Raw genomic sequence first — 22,014 nt, forward strand, 5'->3', positions numbered from 1 at the left:
GTGGTACTGGGATTCCTGGAAACCCTTCTACCTCTGGGCTACACTCCCACACCTATTTTATATTTTTTATTTGGAAACAGGGTCTCTTAAGCCATTGCGGCTGGCTTTGAACCAGCACCATCTCCTGTCTCCGCCTCCTAAGCATGGGGATTACAAGGGTGTGCCACCACGCCCTGCTCTCAGGCCTTTTATTAAGGCTTAAGTTCACTTTGCCAGAGAAACTTAAGGATACTCATGTCAAAACTGACTTTTTTCCTTTCCTCTACTCCTGAGACACTGTCTCAACCACAATCATCACCTTTGCTATGGCCTATTTTGTGTTTGGTTTATTTTTGCATGTAACTATTTCCCCTCATTAACTGTGGGCCCACACAACACAGGAACAGATGCCAATACATGCCTCTGTGTTGTCTGTTTTGTGGTGCACACAGTGGGTGCTAAATAAAGGTTTGCCAATTGGCCTACCAATGCACTTACTTATTTTTGTACAAACCATGAGAATCAGGCTTACTTGTTAGTGATTTGTTCTCAAGACTCAGCATCTTCTAGCCTGGAAGATGGACCAATTAGAATTTTAAACTAGGACAGGATAAGGAATCAACTCCTTCCTTCCTTCCTACCTACCTTCCTTCCTTCCTTCCTTCCTCCCTCCCTCCTTCCCTCCCTCCCTCCCTTCCTTCCTTCCTTCCTTTTGAAAATGGAGATTGAACCCAGGGGCATTCTACTTTTGAGTTATACCCCCAGCCCTTAAAAAATTTTTTTTTAAATTTTGAAACAGGACTTGCTAGGTTGTTGAGGGTCTCACTGAGTTGCTCAGGCTGGTCTCAAACTGTGATCATGTGATCCTCCTGTCTCAGCCTCCTAAGTACTGGGATTATAGGTGTGTGCCACCACCATGCCCAGCTGCCACTGGAAGGAAGTGGAATATTTCAGGGTGGATGACACTCAGGTCATAGTGCCAGACCTCACTGCCTAGTGACCCGCAGAGGACAGTATGAAATGACAGGTTGTGACTAGATTTTAGCAAAAATACAACTGGCATAGAGTAAGGCCTTGAAATATTACTCTTTGGACTCTCTTTCTCTCTCTCTCTATCATCATCATCATCATCATCATCATCATCATCATCATCATCATCATCATCATCATCATCCCTGATCTTTCCCCTGGTAGGCAGAAGCATGTACTTACTTCTAAAAAACTGAGGATTGTTTAGAGAGAGAAAGGTAATATTTAGCACTTGGGTTTCAAATGAAGATCATGGTAACAAGGAGGGGAGTCCTGGAGAAGAGGCATAATCTTGGAGGAGATTGGGTCAGGGAGAAACAGATGTGAAGTACACACGCAAAAGAAGGAAGCTCCAGTAGTGCCTGGGGCCAGCGTCAACCCCGAGGCCAGCACACTCCTCCTTGGCACCCTAGTTAGTACCCTGTGGCTAGGGAAACTGCTCTCCTGGCTCCTGGGGGAGAAAGTCCTACAGAGCCCAGGCCTGTGGGTGATGCACAGATTTAGACCTGCATCATTCCCAGGCCTGAGACAGACCTCAGAGGGCTGGCACTGCTGAGCCCAGCACCCTACATTCCCAGCTCCCTGCTTGACCTCTTCTCTTCCCACAGTCACCTCACTCCACGTTACTAACATCCCTTCTGCTGCTCACAGAAGAGGTAACCATTTTCATAGGATCACGTGTTGAAATATGTTTTTTTTTTGTGTGTGTGTGTGTGTACCATATACCGTTAAGTAAAAATATTTGTGCACTAGATCAGTTAACCTTTATAGCCTTCCAGCTGAGAGCTATTAATTATGATTTTTATTTTAGAAATGGGTTAACTGAAAGGTTATGTACAAGAAGGGAATTTTTTTGTCACATGCAAGTGGATCCAAGACTCTGTTTCAAGGCATAGTTTTTTTCTACTATCCCTAAGAGTCTGTGGGTGGGCTGATGGGGGAGGTGTCCACGAACCTCCTAAAATTATAAGCAGGACTCCTATGTGGTGTATATGTGCTTTTCGGAGGAGAGTGTCTATAGATTTTATCAGGTTTGTAAAAACTTTAAAAATTTCATGAGATCATTTTCTCTACCAATATGTCTATAAAGTAAGAAATGGGCAGTGCAGGTTTTAAAACACTGGGGCTAAAAACAGGAAGACCTAATTTTCACCTATAGTTATCAGGCAATGCGCCTTAGTAAAAAGATTCCTACACACATTCCTGTTCTAGGATTCCATTAAACATACCTTAACCATGTCCACGAACTCAATGGTGGACATGAAATCAATTGTTTTGAAAGTGTGGTCTCAGGCACCAGCATCAGCACCATGTGGGAACTTTTAAGAGGTAAAAGTGGGGGCTGTACCCTAGACCTACTGAACCTGAGAACGGAGCCCAGAAATCTGTTTAAACAAATCCCTCAAGTTCTTTTGACAGATGCCAAAGTCTGAGAACTTAACTGAAGTTTATGATTTTCCCTTTTGGGATCCTTGGGTTGGATAATAAGTGCTCTAAGATTCATCTTAACCAGTGGCCCCAAGAGGCTATGGAAATGTAGGAAAGCATTTAAGTTTTTTTGTTAATGGAAGCAGGGCTTTGTTTTTTGAAGGCTACTGGACTGAAGGCATTGCTGTTAATTTTCTTCAGCCTGTCCCACCCTCAGTTCAATCCAAAACAATATTGCACACGTCTGGGGCTTGAGAAGTGTCTATCATGGAGCTGGGACCGGTCATTTTGTGTTGATGATCAGTGAATTGCCTCAGCATTTCTGCCAATAATAATGACAATAAATATGATAAAATAAAAAGCAAAAATAATCAATAAGCAATATGTATGCTAAAATAGTTGTATTATTTTCATAACTATCATTATAAAAATAACAGTTACTTGTTGATAGGAAACAATGTAATATGCAAATATACACACAAACCTTACATGTTATATGGCAAACTCTATGAGTTAGGAACCTAATACCATTTATAGATAAGGGCATGCATTCATGATTATACTGCTGGTGAGAGATGGAGCCTGGATTCGAGCCCAGGACCTTCTGACTCACAAGCCCATATTCTTAACCATTATGTCATATTGCTTCCCATCCATCATTCATTGGTTATTTGCCCAGCCACAGTTACTGGACCTGATTTACTTTTCCTTCATATCCAACTCTAATGTGCTAGAGTTGGATAGAAAAGTAAATAATCCAGAGAGGGGCTTGGAGGTAGTGTAGAACTGATCTTCCCAGTACAGTGTGATCAGTACTGAGGAGGTGTGTAAACACAGTGCAGAGAGAAACATGAATTTCTGGGATTTCACTGTCCATGTCCAATGTCTGTCTTCTGCCTCTTAAAAGCTCAGTCACTGAGTTACTTAGAAAGTCAACAGAAGACATTATTGCAGGTCACCGTGCATTATAATGGCTGAATGGCTAGCTCTCTGACTTGAGAGTCATATTACCTGGAGTGTCATTTTACCTTTTCCCACTAGTTTTTTTTTTTTAAAAACTTCAATAAGCTGATGATCATGATAAGATACTATGGACCCTACCGAGTCTAACTTAGAAAAGTATGTGTGTGTATACTTCTGTATATACACATATTATACAAAATATATGTATATATATTTGGTACTGGTACTGGTGCTGGGGATTGAACCCAGGGATATTTTACCTCTAAGCTATACCCCCAAACACTTTTCAGTTTGAAACGAGGTCTCTTTAAGTTCCTAAGGGTCTTGCTAAGTTTCTGAGGCTGGTCGGGAACCTGCAACCTTTCTGTCTCAGTACTGGGATTTTAGTCATGCTCCATTATGCCCAGCTCAAAAGCCTGCAGTTTTGCATGAATCAAAAGAGATCCTAATGTAATAGTGTGGGGGGGATATGATTAAAGTATGTTATTTGCATGCATTCATATAAATATGTCATAATAAAACCCATTATTTTGTATAATTAAAAGGCACTAATAAAAAAAAGAGAGGACCCAAGTTTCTATTATTTAGAAGTGAAGAAGCCAAGGTATTGAGGAGCCCTAGGATTGTTATACACCAACCAGTCGAAGTATAGACATATGCACTTGCCTCTTAGGACTTTACCCGAGTTCAACATTCAAGGAGGTCATTGTTTAGAATGAGAGTGGCCTTCAAGGGTAGAAAATAAAATCCCAGGGTCACAAGGTTTAGGAGTGAACTCATTCTATGTCAAATACTCAGAATGGCTTACACTTAACTTACATAAATGGATATTCATGTTGATGAAAACCCATTATTATTAAAAAATAGCTAATTTACTTCTACAATTTTGTCTTTTTGTCATCAATCAGGAAACTTTCCCTGTTCCTGACTGACATTTCTCATCCACAAGCCTAAACCATTTTCTGTAATTTCTTGTTCAATTATGAGGGCAAGTACCAACACCATTCTCAATGGAATTCATCAGGATTTAAAAACCATTATTGTAATAATCTTTTTATCCATACATAAAAGACATACTTCCTTTAAAATATTTATATATAAGGAAAGTGCATTATTTATTCTATAGATGTTTTTATCTAAATATTTTCACAATTTTTCTCTGAAATATTAATGAATATTATATGCATTTATCTTATTCTGTGATAGCAGTACATGGAATACATACCCATTGGATGCTTTTTGATCATTTAATTCCTTTACAGACATTTTAAGATGGAGGTTCATATTTTGTTTCACAAATAAAACTGAGATGCAGAGAGGGTATAACTTGTCAAAAACACATGGCTACATAGTAAGGGCCAGAACTGAGAATTAACACCAGGTTCTCATACTAGAGTTCTCTGGCTGTTTCTGTCACTCTTCTATCTTTGTGTGCGTGCAGAGCTTAAGAGTTGTGTTTACCAGCCCTTCTTCAGGGAGATCAATGGATCTGCTTGACAGAATTTATCATTTATAGACTTCCCAGGACTTAACAAGAGTCCCTAGTCAGTGATCCTAAAACACTGACAGCTGTGATATTCTACAAGCTCCAACAATTCAGCAAAAGGCCTCAAGCCACCAGAAGTAAGGTCTCTGATTCTAAACAGTTAATGATCAGCACAGTATACAGTTATGTCTAGTTTGATCATCTAAACCGCATAGCCAACGGTTAAAGATGGCACTCACACCTTAAGGCAATGGCACTTGAGGAGTTAATATGTACAGAGGCAAGTTATCTCGATCAAAAGAGGCCTGCACCTCCCCTTTTACCTCGCCTGGCGTGCACTGTGATGCCCCGCTCAGTGGCTGGCCAGCTGGCTGCTAGCTTGATAAACATAGGACCATTGCCCATCTCACAGGCCTTTGTGATTAGGGTCTGGCGTCTTTAAGAAGACATTCCATTCGGAGACGTGCCAGAAGGAGGGGGCTAAGGAAGATGGGGGAGCAGGATTTGTTCTAGGGAGGTTTGGGGATGGTGAGGGAGACTGGGCAGGAAGTCCGCTGCTCTGCAAAAGGCAGAGCTGAGAGGAACGCAGTGGGCAGTGGGCTTCTCCTTTAAGGGAAGTCGGCATCAGTACATCTCTGGAAGTCTCATCTTAACATCTTCCCACCTCATGCCAGCCAGAATCACATTGTCTTTGCTCCCTGCAATTGCACCTTTTAATTCCTTTTGGGATCACATCTAATGGGTTAGTCCTATGATGAGTCACATGAGGGATCTTGTGAGGTTTGCAATGTATCCCTACATGAAGAAATTGCAGGAAATCCACTCTAGTGATACATTTCGGAAAGCTTCATTTTCTTTTGAATTATCCTTCATACCTTGATTTCAGAAAACCACTTGGGAAAAAAAAAACTTCCATGTTATGCTAATTAATAGGATCTTGACTCTATAAGATACTAAACAGAGGATGGATGAGAGTCTAGTTGGAGGGATTCCCATCCGGCTAGGCAGAATGGTGTGTCCATGACAGTTCGAACAGGGTTGGGTGAACCTGGGTGAATAGGGGAAGGCCTGCCCATCAGATCTGCTAATGACACAGGTTGGGAAGGGAAACTTATCCAACAGAGAAGGACAGCATAGAGGAAGAACAGCATAAAATTCTCAAGCCAGGCTTTATCATTGGACTGAACACACAAGATTAAATTTAAGCAGTGAAGGTAAAATTCTTGAGGTAGATAGTTGCACATGTTTAAGTTGAGGGAATCTTGACTGCAATTCATGTGATCTGGGGTTTCTAACTGACCATAAAGATTTACACATGCCAACATCTTGATGCAAAGCAACATACATTCTCCTCCTTTGTCTCCACCTCCTTCTCCCCCAAATTCTCCAACAGTCCATTTTTGCACAGCCTTTGGCTGCATTAAGATGGATTCAAGCTGGGCATGGTGGCGCACGCTTGTAATCCCAGCATTCGGGAGGCTGAGACAGGAGGATCGGGGTTCACGGACAGCCTCAGCTACTACTTAGTGAGGCCCTCTGCAACTCAGTGAGACCCTGTTTCAAAATAAAGATTAAAAAATAGAACTGGGGGTGTAGTTCAGAGGTAAAATGCCCCTGGGTTCCATCCCCAGTCCTGCAAAAAGAAAAAAAAAAGTTGGATTTGGATGTCAGATCCTAGGAAGGGTTGATCCTAGTGAACTCTGAGTTGGCCAACCCAAGACTCTAGTACTATGGTTGGCGCCGACACTAACGTTGACAAATCGGATGCATTCAGAGTGGGAAGAGACAGATCACACAGAGCACATGTTCCTTGAAGCATGGATGAAGAACTGTGGATACATCCTGAAGAAAGAAAGACCCATAGACTCACACATCCTCATATTTGAAGAGCTATAGGACAATGGGTAAGAAGAGCAAGGGATCTGGTGCTAGATTGCCTGGGTTCCAATCTTTGACAGGAGGCAGTAGAGATGGGCAGCAGACTCCTGGTGAAGACGTCTTCAGAGCTCTTAAAGGAATGTGCCCTGCTGCATTCACCTTTGTGTATTTACCAGGCCGGACATGCTTAATAATGTGTTTAATAATGCTTTAGCTTTCCTTCATAGAGGCATCACAAACAAAGAATGAAGGTTTTAGAAGCAAATGATGATGGAGGTCCATGCCCACACAGGTTAAACACCTGGGAGCCACCACAAGGCAAATAGTCCCAGCTCATCATTGCCTTCCCCGCAGCTGGCCGGCCGGCCCACAGGAAAATAATGTGGCACACTGAAATCACAGCTGCCTCCCGGTGACTGACAAGGAGGTGGCTCCAGTGAGAGCCAATGGCTGCTGCTTCTTTTTTATTTAGGGAGGAAATTTGCATTTTAGATGTTGTCAATTTTACTGGGGCCAACTCAGGGGGCGCTGCTCTCCCTGTACGCTTTGCATTCCTTCACATCTCGGCTCTCTTTTCTTTTGTTGTTTTGTTCATAAACTTTGACAAAAGCATTTTTTTCCCTGATGTCATGGCAGCTGTTTTGTCCTTAGTGAAAATATCTGCTATTGAAGCTTAATTAAAAAATGCAGTTGTTTCTATTTTGCAGCTATCAGGAGAATCTATTACCGTGTTTGTTTTCTCTTCATGTGAGATAATTTGGGGGAAATGCTAGCTCCTCAACCCACAAAAGGTCACTAAACTAAAATGAGATGGTTTAATTGATAAGCATTCTGTAAGGAATGTGGAGTATTCCCAAGATCCTATCCTTGCAGGGCTCTGGGCTTTGGAACGAAATCAAAGTCTTGTTAAAAGCTCCACATCTAAATGTAGCCATTCAGAAAATAGCCATGAAAATTCCTTTTTCCCCCCTAAGCTATCTGTTCTTTAAAGTGTTGTGAAATGTAAAATAATTTTCAAGGTCTTAGCCACTTAGCTCAAATTATAAAATATATAAAATGTCAAAACGGTTTATGATTTAAACATAACAGTGATCACTTGGTTGTTTCATATACAGTTCTTGTATGTAATATATTCTCCATAATTATATGTACCTACATATTCACAGGGTTAGATACTACCGTCTGAGAGCTCATGAAGTCTTTGAGTATTATCACACAAAACGAAGGAAAGTCTTTTTACATCTTCTTGGGAATCCAGCAAGATTTCTGTGTTTTGGCATGCTTTGTCTGTTCTTTGTCTCATTAAAAACACTGACCTCAAGAAAAACTAAGAAACCAGACTCCCAGAACAAAACTCTAAAGGTTGAGGCACACTGAGATGTTTTGATATAAAGGTAGGCAGATGAAGAAAGAGAAGTCTTTGAACTTACCTTTCATGAGACCCTACTTCTATACGTGAAACTATATAGTTCCACTTATATATTTGTTCAACATATTCCATTCAGTTAAATAATTTAGGGGGAGTAAACTGCCCTAAAATTATATTTCTAAAGTATTCTGGTCCATGCCAGGCATGATGGCGCACTCTTGTAATCCCAGTACTTGGGAGGCTGAGGCAGGAGGATCTCAGCTCACAGACAGCCTCAGCTACTTAGTGAGGCCCTTTGCAACTCAGTGAGACTCTATTTCAAAGTGAAAAATAAAAAAATAGGGCTGGGGGGGTATTGCTCAGAGGTAGAACGCCCCTGGGTTCCATCCCCAGTACTGCAAACAAAAACAAAAACAAAAACAAAAAACAAAACAAAAATAAAGTATTCTGGTCCTGTTAACTTCGATAGGCTCCACTCCCCACATCCCCCTCATTCTCCATATCCCAGATCCCCTTGTTCTTTATCTTTTCCTGGGTCCCTAAGCTTCCTTCTGCTTTAGGGCAATCATACAACCTGTTCTCTCTATTACAATTATTGTGTCACCTTGGCCTGACTGGTCCTCATCCCTCAGCCCTAGTCTACACACTGTTTCTGAAAGAAAGCCTTTTCTGCAGCCTCACTCTCCTTCCCCTTGGGATGAGGCTGGGATCCCTGGTTATCAATTTTCACAACTTTATAGCTATCTTTATGACATTAACACAATCAGGATGTTTCAGCTCCCTGTGTTAGGATGGGTTTCTTCTCTATCTCCCTGACTAGACTATAAACCCCATTAAGGCAGGAACAGTATTCATGCTTGGTAAGACGGTACCATGAATACTTTTAGAATTTATGAACAGAATGGATCCACTGAGAATCTAAAGCTACGTGTACCTAACTGCCATCTGCTTGGGTGGTGCCTGACTGGAAAATTTTGCCTGAAGTTTATTTAAGAAAGTGTCTGAACCCCTGCCCCGGGCCTGCCCATATCCCCTTCCCCCAACACACGTGCCCCAGGGAGTCTGCACACACTGCCAATGAAAGATATTCTTTTTTACCACAGAATCTTGTCACATGCTCTGGAATTTGATAGAAAATATATACTTGCAGTTTTCCCTCAGTGGTTACCAGAAAGGAGAATTGTTCGTAATGAAACTTTAATGTTCTTGCCCTTCCCATTACCGGATGATTGGGAAGACTAATGATTAAGAGAGAATCAGAAAAAATAAATCTCCATAAATTAAATCCTACTATGAGCTAATTCTATTGAGAGTCTTCTTTTCAAAATACAAAAAGCTCTGTCTAAGTTCACCACTTGAACCCAAAGGTCCATTTTTCATTCTCTCAGTGCACACCTTAGGGAAGGACAGAGCTCTCAATCATGAAACTAACACATTTCTATATTTCTTCTGATAAACTGAAGTGAGCCTGGCAGCATCCTCAGACTTTTCTACAGAATACAAAACAAAAAAATATTAAAAACCCAATAAAAATAGAATATTTGCATTTCTGAAAAGTAATCTTCTATGACTGTTACCTTGGAAGAAAGAAAAATTTGTATATACCTAATACTGTATGTCCTGGTGACCTCAGGGACAGGTCTAAATGGCTTATTAAGTAAGGAAGATTGAACACATGAAAAATTGTTCTCTCTTAAAACATTTTTATCCCACATGTGTAATTTATATCATGGCAAAATTCATCACAAAAACTCTATTGTTTTTGGCACAATAACCTGCAAACATTCTTAGTTAGGATGCAATTGAAAAGCACAATTTAATCCTGTTGACAGTCATTAGCTTTAGACAGTATTTTCTACCATTACTTTAAATTATGAAAATATGTAAAGAAGTAAATATGAAACTAGAAGATAAAGCCACTAAAGACATATTATTCTAATCCTTTGGTGCTTATTTGAATATCCACATCACAAATAATATTCCAACATGGAATGGGAGTGAAAGAAATCGTGAATGAAATTGTTTTTGCAATGAAAGCTTACTCCCATGGATATTTGAAAAAAGATGTCAGTATGTAAGTCGATCAATATCTGTTTCTAGTGGGCTTTATTTGGAGAAGTGACAGCCTCTTTCTGGGGAGAGAAGATAATTCTTTATACTGACATTCCTTCCATTCTCTGCAAGATGTAAATGGATGTATCCATTAAATGAATTCTGTGGTCATTTAATATCTCAAGCAGTCTTTTCTCTATGGTAGCCAATTATTCACTATGCAAGAGAAAGAGCTAACTCCTAAAAATAAATCTAAAAGAATACAGCACAAGGCATCATTTGGGAATTGGTAATGCCCAGTTTTCCTGGGGACATGTCTGTGTTCCTATGGATTAAAGAGTAAGGGTGTGAGCTTGGCATGGTGGCGCACCTTGTAATCCCTGCGCTTGGGAGGCGGAGACAGGAGGATCGCGCTGGTTCGGAGCCAGCCTTGCTGGCTTAAGAGACCCTGTTTCCAAATAAAAAAAATATAAAATAGGTCTGGGAGCGTAGCCTGGAGGTAGAAGGGCTTCCAGGAACCCCAGTACCACCAAAAAAAAAAAAAAAAAAGAGTAAGGGTGTGAAAAGGGAGGACCACTTTGCATGCCTGCAGAAGAATAATCTGGTTGCTTTATCTGGACATCCCAGCTACTATACTTATTTAAGGTCTAGTAATCATTTCGAAGAGATAATTTATGTTTGGTAAAATACAAGGCAGAATGAAGGATTCAAGCATTGCAGGCTACAGTGCAGAGAGCTCTGGACTCCGGTCTCGCCCACCCCCCACCCCACGCCACTCTATCATCTTGGGCTAATTACTTTAGTAACCTTCACCTCTGGGCCCCATTTGGTTCCTTCCAATTTAGTTTCCTTATCTGAAAACAATAGATACTGTGATGAGGATCAGGCAAAATGATGAAGTCAGTAAGTTTTAATACTATAATGGAAAAGAGGATCAGAAAAAATGACATTTGAAAAATGTTTCTATCAGAGACCACCAATCTGAGGAGTAAGTCAAGAACTTAAGGCGTGGCTATCTGACCTAAGTTACCTGAGTTTACTGCTTCAAGTTCCTATTTAAACTCTAAAGACGGTCTCAGAATTGAGTAAAATGTGCAAAAGTAACTTAGGCAATCTATTCTATGAGGTTCTGTTAAACTTCTTACTGATTAGTTTTGTAATAATTTCTTATATAAGTTTTATAATAAAAATTTATAAAATTAATAGGGGCTGGGTATATAGCTCAGCGGTAGAGTGCTTCCCTCGCATGCTTGAAGCCCTGGGTTCACCCTTACTCTTTAATCCATAGGAACACAGACATGTCCCCAGGAAAACTGGGCATTACCAATTCCCAAATGATGCCTTGTGCTGTATTCAATCCTTAGTACTAGAAATATTTGCAAAATTAATCGGCAGCAAACATAATAGCTTCTAGCAGTTCAGATGGTACACAAAAAATACCTTCTCTCAAACTATTTGCTTTCTCCTTCTCTCTCTTCTCTCTCTCTCTCTCTCTCTCTCTCTCTCTCTCTCTCTCTCTCTCTCACACACACACACACACACACACACACACACACACACACACAAACACACAAACACCCCCCCAAGATTTCCAATTTCCATTCCTCAGAGATAATCATTATGAGCAGTTGCTTGTAAAATAAAATGCTTTGAAGATGGAAAACGTTTACAAAATAAAAACCTAGAATTATTATCTCATGTCAGTCAGAGTTGGTGGAATCTTGAATTCCTTGGGAACAGCAGGCCGACCGATTGCTGGGTGAGAGAATTGAAACAATAACCCTGTAAACAAACTGTCCAATGTGAGTGGCCAGAGACATCCTACAGCAGAGACGGGATAATGCCTTCAAGGAACACCACCTCCTCCTCATGGTTTATAACAACTCGATGACGTTCTTCAACATGTTTTAATGATTATCATACCTTCCCCTTCACAAAGGATTGATTTATTATGGTTTAAATTTAAAGGATACTGGTTTCTCAGTTTTGAGTCAGGCTTAGATTACAGAACACATAAAATCAATGACTTTGTTCTAGGCAAGAAAAACATAGTGTTCGCTTAAGTGCAAAAAGAATAGTCCTGGGGAAAAATCCCTCATGCAATTCTGCATGCTAACTGTTTCCTCCATGGGTCTTACCACTTCTCTTTCCCCCGGGGCTGTCATCAGCACCTCCACACTCAACAGTCTTACAGCACCATAGTATTCTCAAACTACTTTGTAGATGACTTATTTCAATATTCCAAACAATTTTGTCAATAGAAACAACAGCCATAGTCTTACAACTTATAGATGAAAACCCCTGAAGCTCAGAGCACCGTGAGGCGCCTTCTCCTCCAACCAGTGTTGACTGATGACTTCTAAGTGTCTATCTCCAGCTCCCTTCTCCCCTCTCAAGCTCCAGAACCCACATCCACCAACTGTCCCAAGGTCTGCACTTTGCAATACTAAATGCAGTGAGGCTCACAGTTAGGTGGAGCCCATAATACTCGCCCATAAGCCTATTTCTCTTCCAGTGCTTCCCCCTCCCCAAGTGAAAAACAGCATCATTATCCTTTCAGTTGTTTAAGCCAACAACCTAGACATCAATCTCATCTCTTCAGTACGTTTTCTCAACATCATCATGCCTTATAGATTCTGCCTTTGGCATCTTTCTCAAATCTGTCTGCTTCTTCCTGTCTCTGCCACGAACACTGTAATCCAAGATTTCACTATCTCACATTGAAATCCTGCCCACATGGATGTTCTGCCTTCCCCGCACCACCCTATGCATCTGTTCTCTGAGCTGCAGCCAGAGCAAGCAGGTAGTTCCTTTGCCTGTAATCTTTTGTTGGCTTCCTAGTTGCTATGGTTTGGATATGGCTTGTTCCCACTGAAACTCATGCTGAAATTTAATTGCCAAAACCATGTTATTGAGCCAGGCCTGGTGGCGCACGCTTGTAATCCCAGTACTTGGGAGGCTGAGACAGGAGGACCGCAGGTTTGTGGCCAGCCTCAGCTACTTAGTGAGGCCTCTGTAACTTAGTGAGACCCTGCTTTGAAAAAAAAAATAGGGCTGGGGATATAGTTGAGAAATAAAATGCTTTCTGGGTTCAATCCCCAGTCTGAAAAACAAAAGGTACTGAGACATGGTGGAGCCTTTAAGAGGTATTTGGACCATGAGGAGTCCACACTCGGGGATTAATATAGTTCTTGAAAGAACAGGTTAGTTATTGTGAGAATGAGTTGTTTATTATAAAGTGTCTGGTCCCTTTTGTCCCCCTTTCTCTTCTGCATGTACCTACTTGACCTCCTGCTTTTTTCCCTCCTTCCATTTCTTCCTCCCTCCCTCTCTTTCTTTTCCTCCCTTTCTTTCTCTCAAAAATTTTCCTTCTGTTTGCTCTTGTACTTTTTTTTTGTAGTACTGGGGTGGAACCCAGGGGCATTCTACCTCTGAGCTACACCCCCAGCACTATTTTTTATTCTTTATTTTGAAACAGGGTCTCACTGAGTTGCAAAGGGCCTCACTAAGTAGCTGAGGCTGGCTGCGAACTGTGATCCTCCTGTCTCAGCCTCCTGAGTACTGGGAGTACAGTCGTGCACCACCATGCCTGGCTGCTCTTGCACTTTTCAGGCTCTGAAACTATTGGCTAAAAACCCCCTCTGTTCTTTATAAATTAACCAGTCTCAGGTATTCTGTTATAGCAACAGAAAACAAAAGAGACACTAGTGCTCTTTAGATAAATTAAGAATCCTTAGGGAACCTATAATGGTCAGTATGATCTGACCCTTGTCTCTCTAGCCACATCCCTGCCCTCATGCTTGTGCTTTTGTCATACGAGATTTCATTTTTATCTAAGGCATCCAGCCCCTCCCCTCCTGAACGCCTTCCCACTAGATGTTGCCTTTTGTCCGGGATGTTGGTGCCTATCTGCTGACACTGCTAAATGCAACTCATTCTTCAGCAGCAATGTTATTTCCTCAGGGAAGCCTTTCTTGAACACCAGGTTTGTACTGGGGGCATTTCTCCTTCACCGTGTGTGTGTGTGTGTGTGTGTGTGTGTGTGTGTGTGTGAGCTTGTCTTGTCTGTTACCTCCATGGTCATTTCTGGGATAGCTCGTCACTACTGTACCCTCTGGTGTTAAACACTTATTAAATACCTGTTGGACCCAAGTCTTATGCAAAGCATTCCTCACACCGCCCAGCTTAGGGGGCCCAAGTGCACACAGATCATTAAATGAAAAGGAATCATTCTTTTAGTATGGAAATGAAATTGAGAGCCTACACGGCACATTTTACCATTACCAGAGGGGGGTTTATGATCTAAAATTATTAATAATCAACTCTGTAGGAAGCAGTCTTTTGGCTTTCTCTTCAAGTGTAAAACTAATGTACAGAGAGGACTACAGTGGAACTTATTCAGCACCTGCTTTTAAAAATAAACAAACCCTATTTCACTAACTTTCCCATTTTATAGTACTTTGGGTGGGAGTGTGAGGGAGTGGGACATTTTCTAGTCATGAGTTCTCAGCTTTTAAGAATTATAAGACAATTTTAAAAAATTAATTTTAAAACCAGAGTGAACACAAGGTCTCTTTTGCTTAAAGATTAGGAAGATACTTCAGGGTCTGAATTAAAAAATTAAGTACTTATTTGCTAGTAAAATCTAGATTCGGAAAGTACTAGCTAATAGAAAATTCATTTGGCAAAATGTTGGTTGACAGTTCACTAAATATAATTAGATAAAGGTGAACAGATACTGAATACAACAAGACAGAAGAAGAACCGTTCGCTCCATACCTGTCCTGCACTATTATCTAGAGGTTTCCCTGGACAGCGGCATCCTGTCTACACCGCTGAAATAATCAGGATGGTGGTTGCTGCTGCCACACATGCCTTTTTGGCAGTCCACTGAAGCAACTTGGGGAAACTTATCTTGGCAATGTGGAAACTTTCGTTTTAAAAATCATTTCCCCAAATAAACATTTCACTTTGTTAATAGAAAGACTACTACTTTGTCATATATGACTTCACATACCTAATTATTTCCCCACCAGGATTCTGTTTGATTATGGTCAGACTCAACTCTAGCGCTAAGCCCTTTAGCCACAAGCTTCCTCCCAGCTTCCTACAAAGTGGATTCAGTTAATATAGTGACTCAGATGTCAACATGTCCCTTGCATCTCTATTAAGAGGGGAAACTCCCATGCCTCAAATTCCTTCCTTCATCCTGTCCCCTCTTCTTTCTTTCGTTCTTTTATTTCATTTCGTATATATTTATTGGGGGCCGAGCCTACTATGTGCCAGACACTGTTTTAATTTCTGGGAATATAACAGGAGGAAAAAAAACCCGAATAAAGTCCCCGTTCTTATAAAACTCACATTCCATTATGTCCTTTATAAATGACAGAAAATAGTACAGCTTTTGATATGCAAAGAGGGATAGTCATATTGCACAAGGGATAGATATATATGTATACACACATATTTCTGAATTTAGTATATGTGCTGCCGAAGTGAGCACTATATTTCTGAATTTAAAAATCTTCCTTCCTACTTGGAAAGTTAGAAAAACCAATTGTTCTTTATTATGGTTTATCCTCACAAAAAGTTCAGTGGGGATTTATTTTTAGAATACTGGTCAAAATTTAGAAAGGCCAAATCTCAGCCTGGTGTGGTGGTGCACGCTTGTAATCACAGTACTTGAGAGTCTGACACAAGAGGATTGCAGGTTTGAAGCCAGCCTCAGCAACTTAGTGAGGTCCTCTGTAATTTACTGAGTCCCTGTTTCAAAATAAAAAATTTAGGGCTGGGAGTATAGCTCAGAGATAGAATGCCCCTGGTTCCATCCCCGGTACCACCACAAAAAGGGCTAAATCTGAGAATTTGTACAATGTTTATCAAACACGATAAATATTATGATTCCCAATATGATATTTATTTAGACATGATGATCCATTTTCATTGTGTTTGTGCAGGTGCTTTTCTGGGTGTTTTTAGAGGCCCCTTGAGACTGGGCAATGTCATACTCATCATAGGGTACTCAGGGCTTTATGGAGTGCCTGGGACATGGGAACAAGTGTTTAATAAAACCATTTATTGAAATAAAACATTATGTTTAGTTTATTAACAAGGTTGGTTTGCAAACTGGCAAGATAAGTGTATTCCTTCCATAGTTTCTGAATATAATGATGTCTTTAAAAATGACTGGGGCCGGGCGTGGTGGCGCACGCTTGTAATCCCCGCACTTGGGAGGCAGAGACAGGAGTATCGCGCAGGTTCGAAGCCAGCTGCGCACACTGGCTTAAGAGACCCTGTTTCCAAATAAAAATGTAAAAATAGGTCTGGGAGTGTAGCCCAGAGGTAGCAGGGCTTCCAGGAACCCCAGTACCACCAAAAAAAAAATATAAAAAAATAAAAAATAAAAATGACTGGGCTTTGATTTTCTAATAATGCAGAATATGTAATGACTTAAGTACGTTGATTAATTGTAGAATGATAGAATTCATATTTGTGAATTTTTTTTAAAACAAAAAGTAAAAAAAGGCTACCTATGAGCTATACACACAGTCTTTTTTACTTTTTTTTCTGAAACAAGGTCTCACTAGGTTGCTGAGAGTCTCATTATTTTACAGGCTGTTCTAAAAATCTGTGATTCTTCTGTCTTAGCCTCTCAAATACTGGGATTATAGGTGTGGGTTATTATACCTAGGTTATTTGTGAATTTTTTAAAGCATTTGGTAACATGTGACCATATGTATATTTTAATGACTTTTCTGAATTTCTTTCTTAAATATAACCAAATTCACTTTATTATATATGTCTTAATCATAAATATATGTAATAATATAACATATTTGTCTTATGCAAATGAATAATATAATTCATTCCATCATGTGTAATTTGTCTCAACCTTCAGATAGCCAGAGAAATGGAGAAATGGAGACATTTGTGTCACATTATATAAATTATTTGTCTGGGAGTAAAAAAATAGGGCTGGCTTCCTGGGATTTGTGACCCCGTATATTAAAAGCACAACCTGTGTCACTTTTATACTATAGAATTTGAAAGATCATGGGCATCTGTAAGTTACCATAAAATGATAATTCTTATATTTTATGGTATCAAGGCAAATAATCCTAGAATAGTTGATTTACTACTTATAATTTACTTATAATTTACTACTTATAATTTAAAAATTAATATCTAGGCAATTTTTTAAATTTAGGCTGATATTTTTACCCATTAGCTAAAAATTCTTTTAGCATATAAGAAAAATCTTGACTTTCTTGAAAAAGTGATGTGACTGAGATAAAATCTAGTAACAACAGAGTGTCTAGAAATTTCTGTTAGTGATAAATGAAAAGCATTCTATTCAGGTGTAATGGTAGCTTCACTAAGAAAAAAATTGAGTGTCATACTTGGTTCAAGTTCCTGCTTACTGTTCATTATGAGAACCTGTGGAATATACTTAGCCTTCCTAAACCTTAATGCTGGATTTGCAATAGGGACAATAACACTCAATACATAAGGCTGATGTGAGAGTCAAATTGATAGTGGATATAAATATTCTGCACAGTGACTGGGCATGACAGAACACTATGAATAAAGGTATTATCATTGATAGCCCCCCCACAGGATTGTAACCCACTAAATAGTTACCTTATGGACAGGAATGATGTTTTTGACATTGTGGTAGAAGCCAAAATAAACCATGTTGAAAACTCCATGGCGTCCCAAAGTTGCTGTAAGTCCTTTGTTGAGGCCCTGGAGTCCCAGGCCTTCCTTTTCAATGATCTGTCTTGCGTAACCTAAGGTGGATGGTTGCTGCAGGAGAGAGGAGAAAAGAAACAAAGATCATCTTTGGGACTGTGGAACAGTGCAAATTACTGACTTAGCTTCCCTCAAGCCAGAATTATAAAGAACCTTCCCCCAACACAAATAATCATGCCTAGACTCATGCCTTTTAAAATTAGAAAACACCAGGTCGCGGGACTCTGGGCCCCGGCCGAACTGCGCGTAGCACGCCAGACCCCTGGAGAAACCAGACCCAGTAAGACGCTGGGTTCTGGGCGGGGGTCGCGGGCGGGGCACGCCTAATGGGGCCCGGGTCGCGGGACTCTGGGCCCCTGCCGAACTGCGCGTAGCACGCCAGACCCCTGGAGAAACCGGACCCAGTAAGACGCTGGGTTCTGGGCGGGGGTCGCGGGCTGGGCACGCCAGATGGGGCCCGGGTCGCGGGACTCTGGGCCCCAGGCAGAACTGCGAGTAGCACGCCAGATCCCTGGAGAAACCAGGCCCAGTAAGACGCTGGGTTCTGGGCAGGGGTCGCGCGCGGCGCACAAAAGCCGGGGCCTGGGTCGCGGGACCCTGGGCCCCGGGCCGAACTGCGCGTAGCACGCCAGACCCCTGGAGAAACCAGGCCCAGTAAGACGCTGGGTTCTGGGCGGGGGTCGCGGGCGGGGCACGCCTAATGGGGCCCGGGTCGCGGGACTCTGGGCCCCTGCCGAACTGCGTGTAGCACGGCAGACCCCTGGAGAAACCGGACCCAGTAAGACGCTGGGTTCTGGGCGGGGGTCGCGGGCTGGGCACGCCAGATGGGGCCCGGGTCGCGGGACTCTGGGCCCCAGGCCGAACTGCGAGTAGCACGCCAGATCCCTGGAGAAACCAGGCCCAGTAAGACGCTGGGTTCTGGGCAGGGGTCGAGCGCGGCGCACAAAAGCCGGGGCCTGGGTCGCGGGACCCTGGGCCCCGGGCCGAACTGCGCGTAGCACGCCAGACCCCTGGAGAAACCAGGCCCAGTAAGACGCTGGGTTCTGGGCGGGGGTCGCGGGCGGGGCACGCCTAATGGGGCCCGGGTCGCGGGACTCTGGGCCCCTGCCGAACTGCGTGTAGCACGGCAGACCCCTGGAGAAACCGGACCCAGTAAGACGCTGGGTTCTGGGCGGGGGTCGCGGGCTGGGCAAGCCAGATGGGGCCCGGGTCGCGGGACTCTGGGCCCCAGGCCGAACTGCGAGTAGCACGCCAGACCCCTGGAGAAACAAGGCCCAGTAAGACGCTGGGTTCTGGGCGGGGGTCGAGCACAGGGCACGCCAGCTGGGGCCCGGATCGCGGGACTCTGGGTCCCGGCCGAACTGCGAGTAGCACGCCAGACCCCTGGAGAAACCCGGCCCAGAACAGAAAAAGATAAAGAAAAATATCGGAGAGGTGGTAAGAAAGCCGTTATGGATGCCAGGACACTGGAGATGCAGACAAAACTTATCTAAATGCACTGGAACTTATGGAAAAATTCGCCGTGAAAGAGGACTGCTATTTCTCTATATTGTTAAGAATCTCAGACATCACATATAAGGAGAGAGTTTAGCGGAGACCAAGGAGAAATGCGGTGTTGAAAGAGTTCTTCGCGATGGTGGTAGAGACTTGTATTCAGGAGAAGCAGAAACCGGATCTTACCAACTTTATTTTTTTGGAGAAATTACACCAAATGTCGAATGCTACCATCACGCATGCTTAGGAACACTGGACAACATTCAGAGTGGAAAAAGAGCCTGGGAAGGATTTGAAACGGTGGAGGCAGTGGCAATGCCAGTGGCCAATATTCGGGGGAGGCAGAGATCTGATACATTACAACTGGAACCTTTGAAATACTAACCACAGAGACAGTGATCGGAACCTGCTGAGGGGTTAGGCGGGCGCCGGGGCCAGTGGCCGACATTGGAGCTTGCTGTGAGGCAGGGCCACTACTGAGGCCTCCGTGGCCGGGATTGGAACCTGCAGAGGGGTTAGACCGATGCTGGGGCCAGCGAGGCCGGCATTGGAGCCTGCCATGATGCAAGGCTTGTGCTAGGGCCTCCGAGGTCGGGTCCGGAACTTGCTGAGGGGTTAGGCCGGTGCTGGGGTCAGCGAGGCCGGCATCGGAGCCTGCCGTGAGGCAAGGCCAGTGTTGGGGCCCCCAAGGACGGGACCGGAGCCTGCTGAGGGGTTAGGCTGGTGCTGGGGCCAGCGAGCCTGGCATCAGAGCCTGCCATGAGGCAAGGCCGGTACTTGGGCCTCCGAGGCCAGGATAAGAGCCTGCCGAGGGGTTAGGCCGGTGCTGGGGCCAGCGAGGCCGGCATCGGAGCCTGCCTTGAGGCAAGGCCGGTACTGGGGCCTCCGAGGCCAGGACAAGAGCCTGCCGAGGGGTTAGGCCGGTGCTGGGGCCAGCGAGGCCGGCATCGGAGTCTGCCTTGAGGCATGACCAGTGCTGGGGCCTCCGAGGCCGGGATCGGAGCCTGCCGAGGGGTTAGGCCGCTACTGGGGCCAGCGAGGCCGGCATCGGAGCCTGCCTTGAGGCAAGGCCAGTACTGGGGCCTCTGAGGCCGGGATCGAAGCCTGCCGAGGGGTTAGGCCGCTGCTGGGGCCAGTGAGGCCGGCATCGGAGCCTGCCATGAGGCAAGGCCGGTACTGGGGCCTCCGAGGCCAGGATAAGAGCCTGCTGAGGGGTTAGGCCGGTGCTGGGGCCAGCGAGGCCGGCATCGGAGCCTGCCTTGAGGCAAGGCCGGTACTGGGGCCTTGAGGCCAGGATAAGAGCCTGCCGAGGGGTTAGGCCGGTGCTGGGGCCAGCGAGGCCGGCATCGGAGCCTGCTGTGAGGCAAGGCCGGTACTGGGGCCTCCGAGGCCAGGATAAGAGCTTGCCGAGGGGTTAGGCCGGGGCTGGGGCCAACGAGGCCGGCAGCGGAGCCTGCCGTGAGGCATGACCAGTGCTGGGGCCTCCGAGGCCGGGATCGGAGCATGCCGAGGGGTTAGGCCGGTGCTGGGGCCAGCGAGGCCGGCATCGGAGCCTGCCGTGAGGCAAGGCCGGTACTGGGGCCTCCGAGGCCAGGATAAGAGCCTGCCAAGGGGCTAGGCCGGTGCTGGGGCCAGCGAGGCCGGCATCGGAGCCTGCCTTGAGACATGACCAGTGCTGGGGCCTCCGAGGCTGGGATTGGAGCCTGCCGAGGTGTTAGGCCGCTGCTGGGGCCAGCGAGGCCGGCATCGGAGCCTGCCGTGAGGCAAGGCCGGTACTGGGGCCTCCGAGGCCAGGATAAGAGCCTGCGGAGGGGTTAGGCCAGTGCTGGGGCCAGTGAGACCGGCATCGGAGCCTGCTTTGAGGCAAGGCCGGTACTGGGGCCTCTAGGCCAGGATAAGAGCCTGCCGAGGGGTTAGGCCGGTGCTGGGGCCAGCGAGGCCGGCATCGGAGCCTGCCGTGAGGCAAGGCCGGTACTGGGGCCTCCGAGGCCAGGATAAGAGCTTGCCGAGGGGTTAGGCCGGTGCTGGGGCCAACGAGGCCGGCAGCGGAGCCTGCCGTTAGGCATGACCAGTGCTGGGGCCTCCGAGGCCGGGATCGGAGCATGCCGAGGGGTTAGGCCGGTGCTGGGGCCAGCGAGGCCGGCATCGGAGCCTGCCGTGAGGCAAGGCCGGTACTGGGGCCTCCGAGGCCAGGATAAGAGCTTGCCGAGGGGTTAGGCCGATGCTGGGGCCAACGAGGCCGGCAGCGGAGCCTGCCGTGAGGCATGACCAGTGCTGGGGCCTCCGAGGCCGGGATCGGAGCATGCCGAGGGGTTAGGCCGGTGCTGGAGCCAGCGAGGCCGGAATCGGAGCCTGCCGTGAGGTAAGGCCAGTACTGGGGCCTCCGAGGCCAGGATAAGAGCCTGCCAAGGGGTTAGGCCGGTGCTGGGGCCAGCGAGGCCGGCATCGGAGCCTGCCTTGAGGCATGACCAGTGCTGGGGCCTCCGAGGCCGGGATCGGAGCCTGCCGAGGGGTTAGGCCGGTGCTGGGGCCAGCGAGGCCGGCATCGGAGCCTGCCGTGAGGCAAGGCCGGTACTGGGGCCTC

The 22,014-nt window shown here is 44.9% G+C and overlaps 1 protein-coding gene across 1 annotated transcript in view; it reads right to left on the reverse strand.

Annotated features, from left to right (window-relative positions):
- The window catches only part of SLC25A21 (solute carrier family 25 member 21), a gene marked incomplete at both ends in the record, with an annotated part of 535,450 nt that overhangs the window by 7,729 nt on the left and 505,707 nt on the right, over positions 1 to 22,014 (reverse strand). The window contains one exon of the mRNA XM_080706844.1: positions 17,826 to 17,990. Coding sequence (XP_080562970.1) covers positions 17,826 to 17,990 — 165 coding nt within the window. The remainder of the gene's footprint in view (positions 1 to 17,825; positions 17,991 to 22,014) is intronic.

The sequence above is a fragment of the Muscardinus avellanarius genome, assembly GCF_963383645.1.
Source record: "Muscardinus avellanarius genome assembly, chromosome: 12".
Classification (NCBI taxonomy): Eukaryota; Metazoa; Chordata; class Mammalia; order Rodentia; family Gliridae; genus Muscardinus; species Muscardinus avellanarius.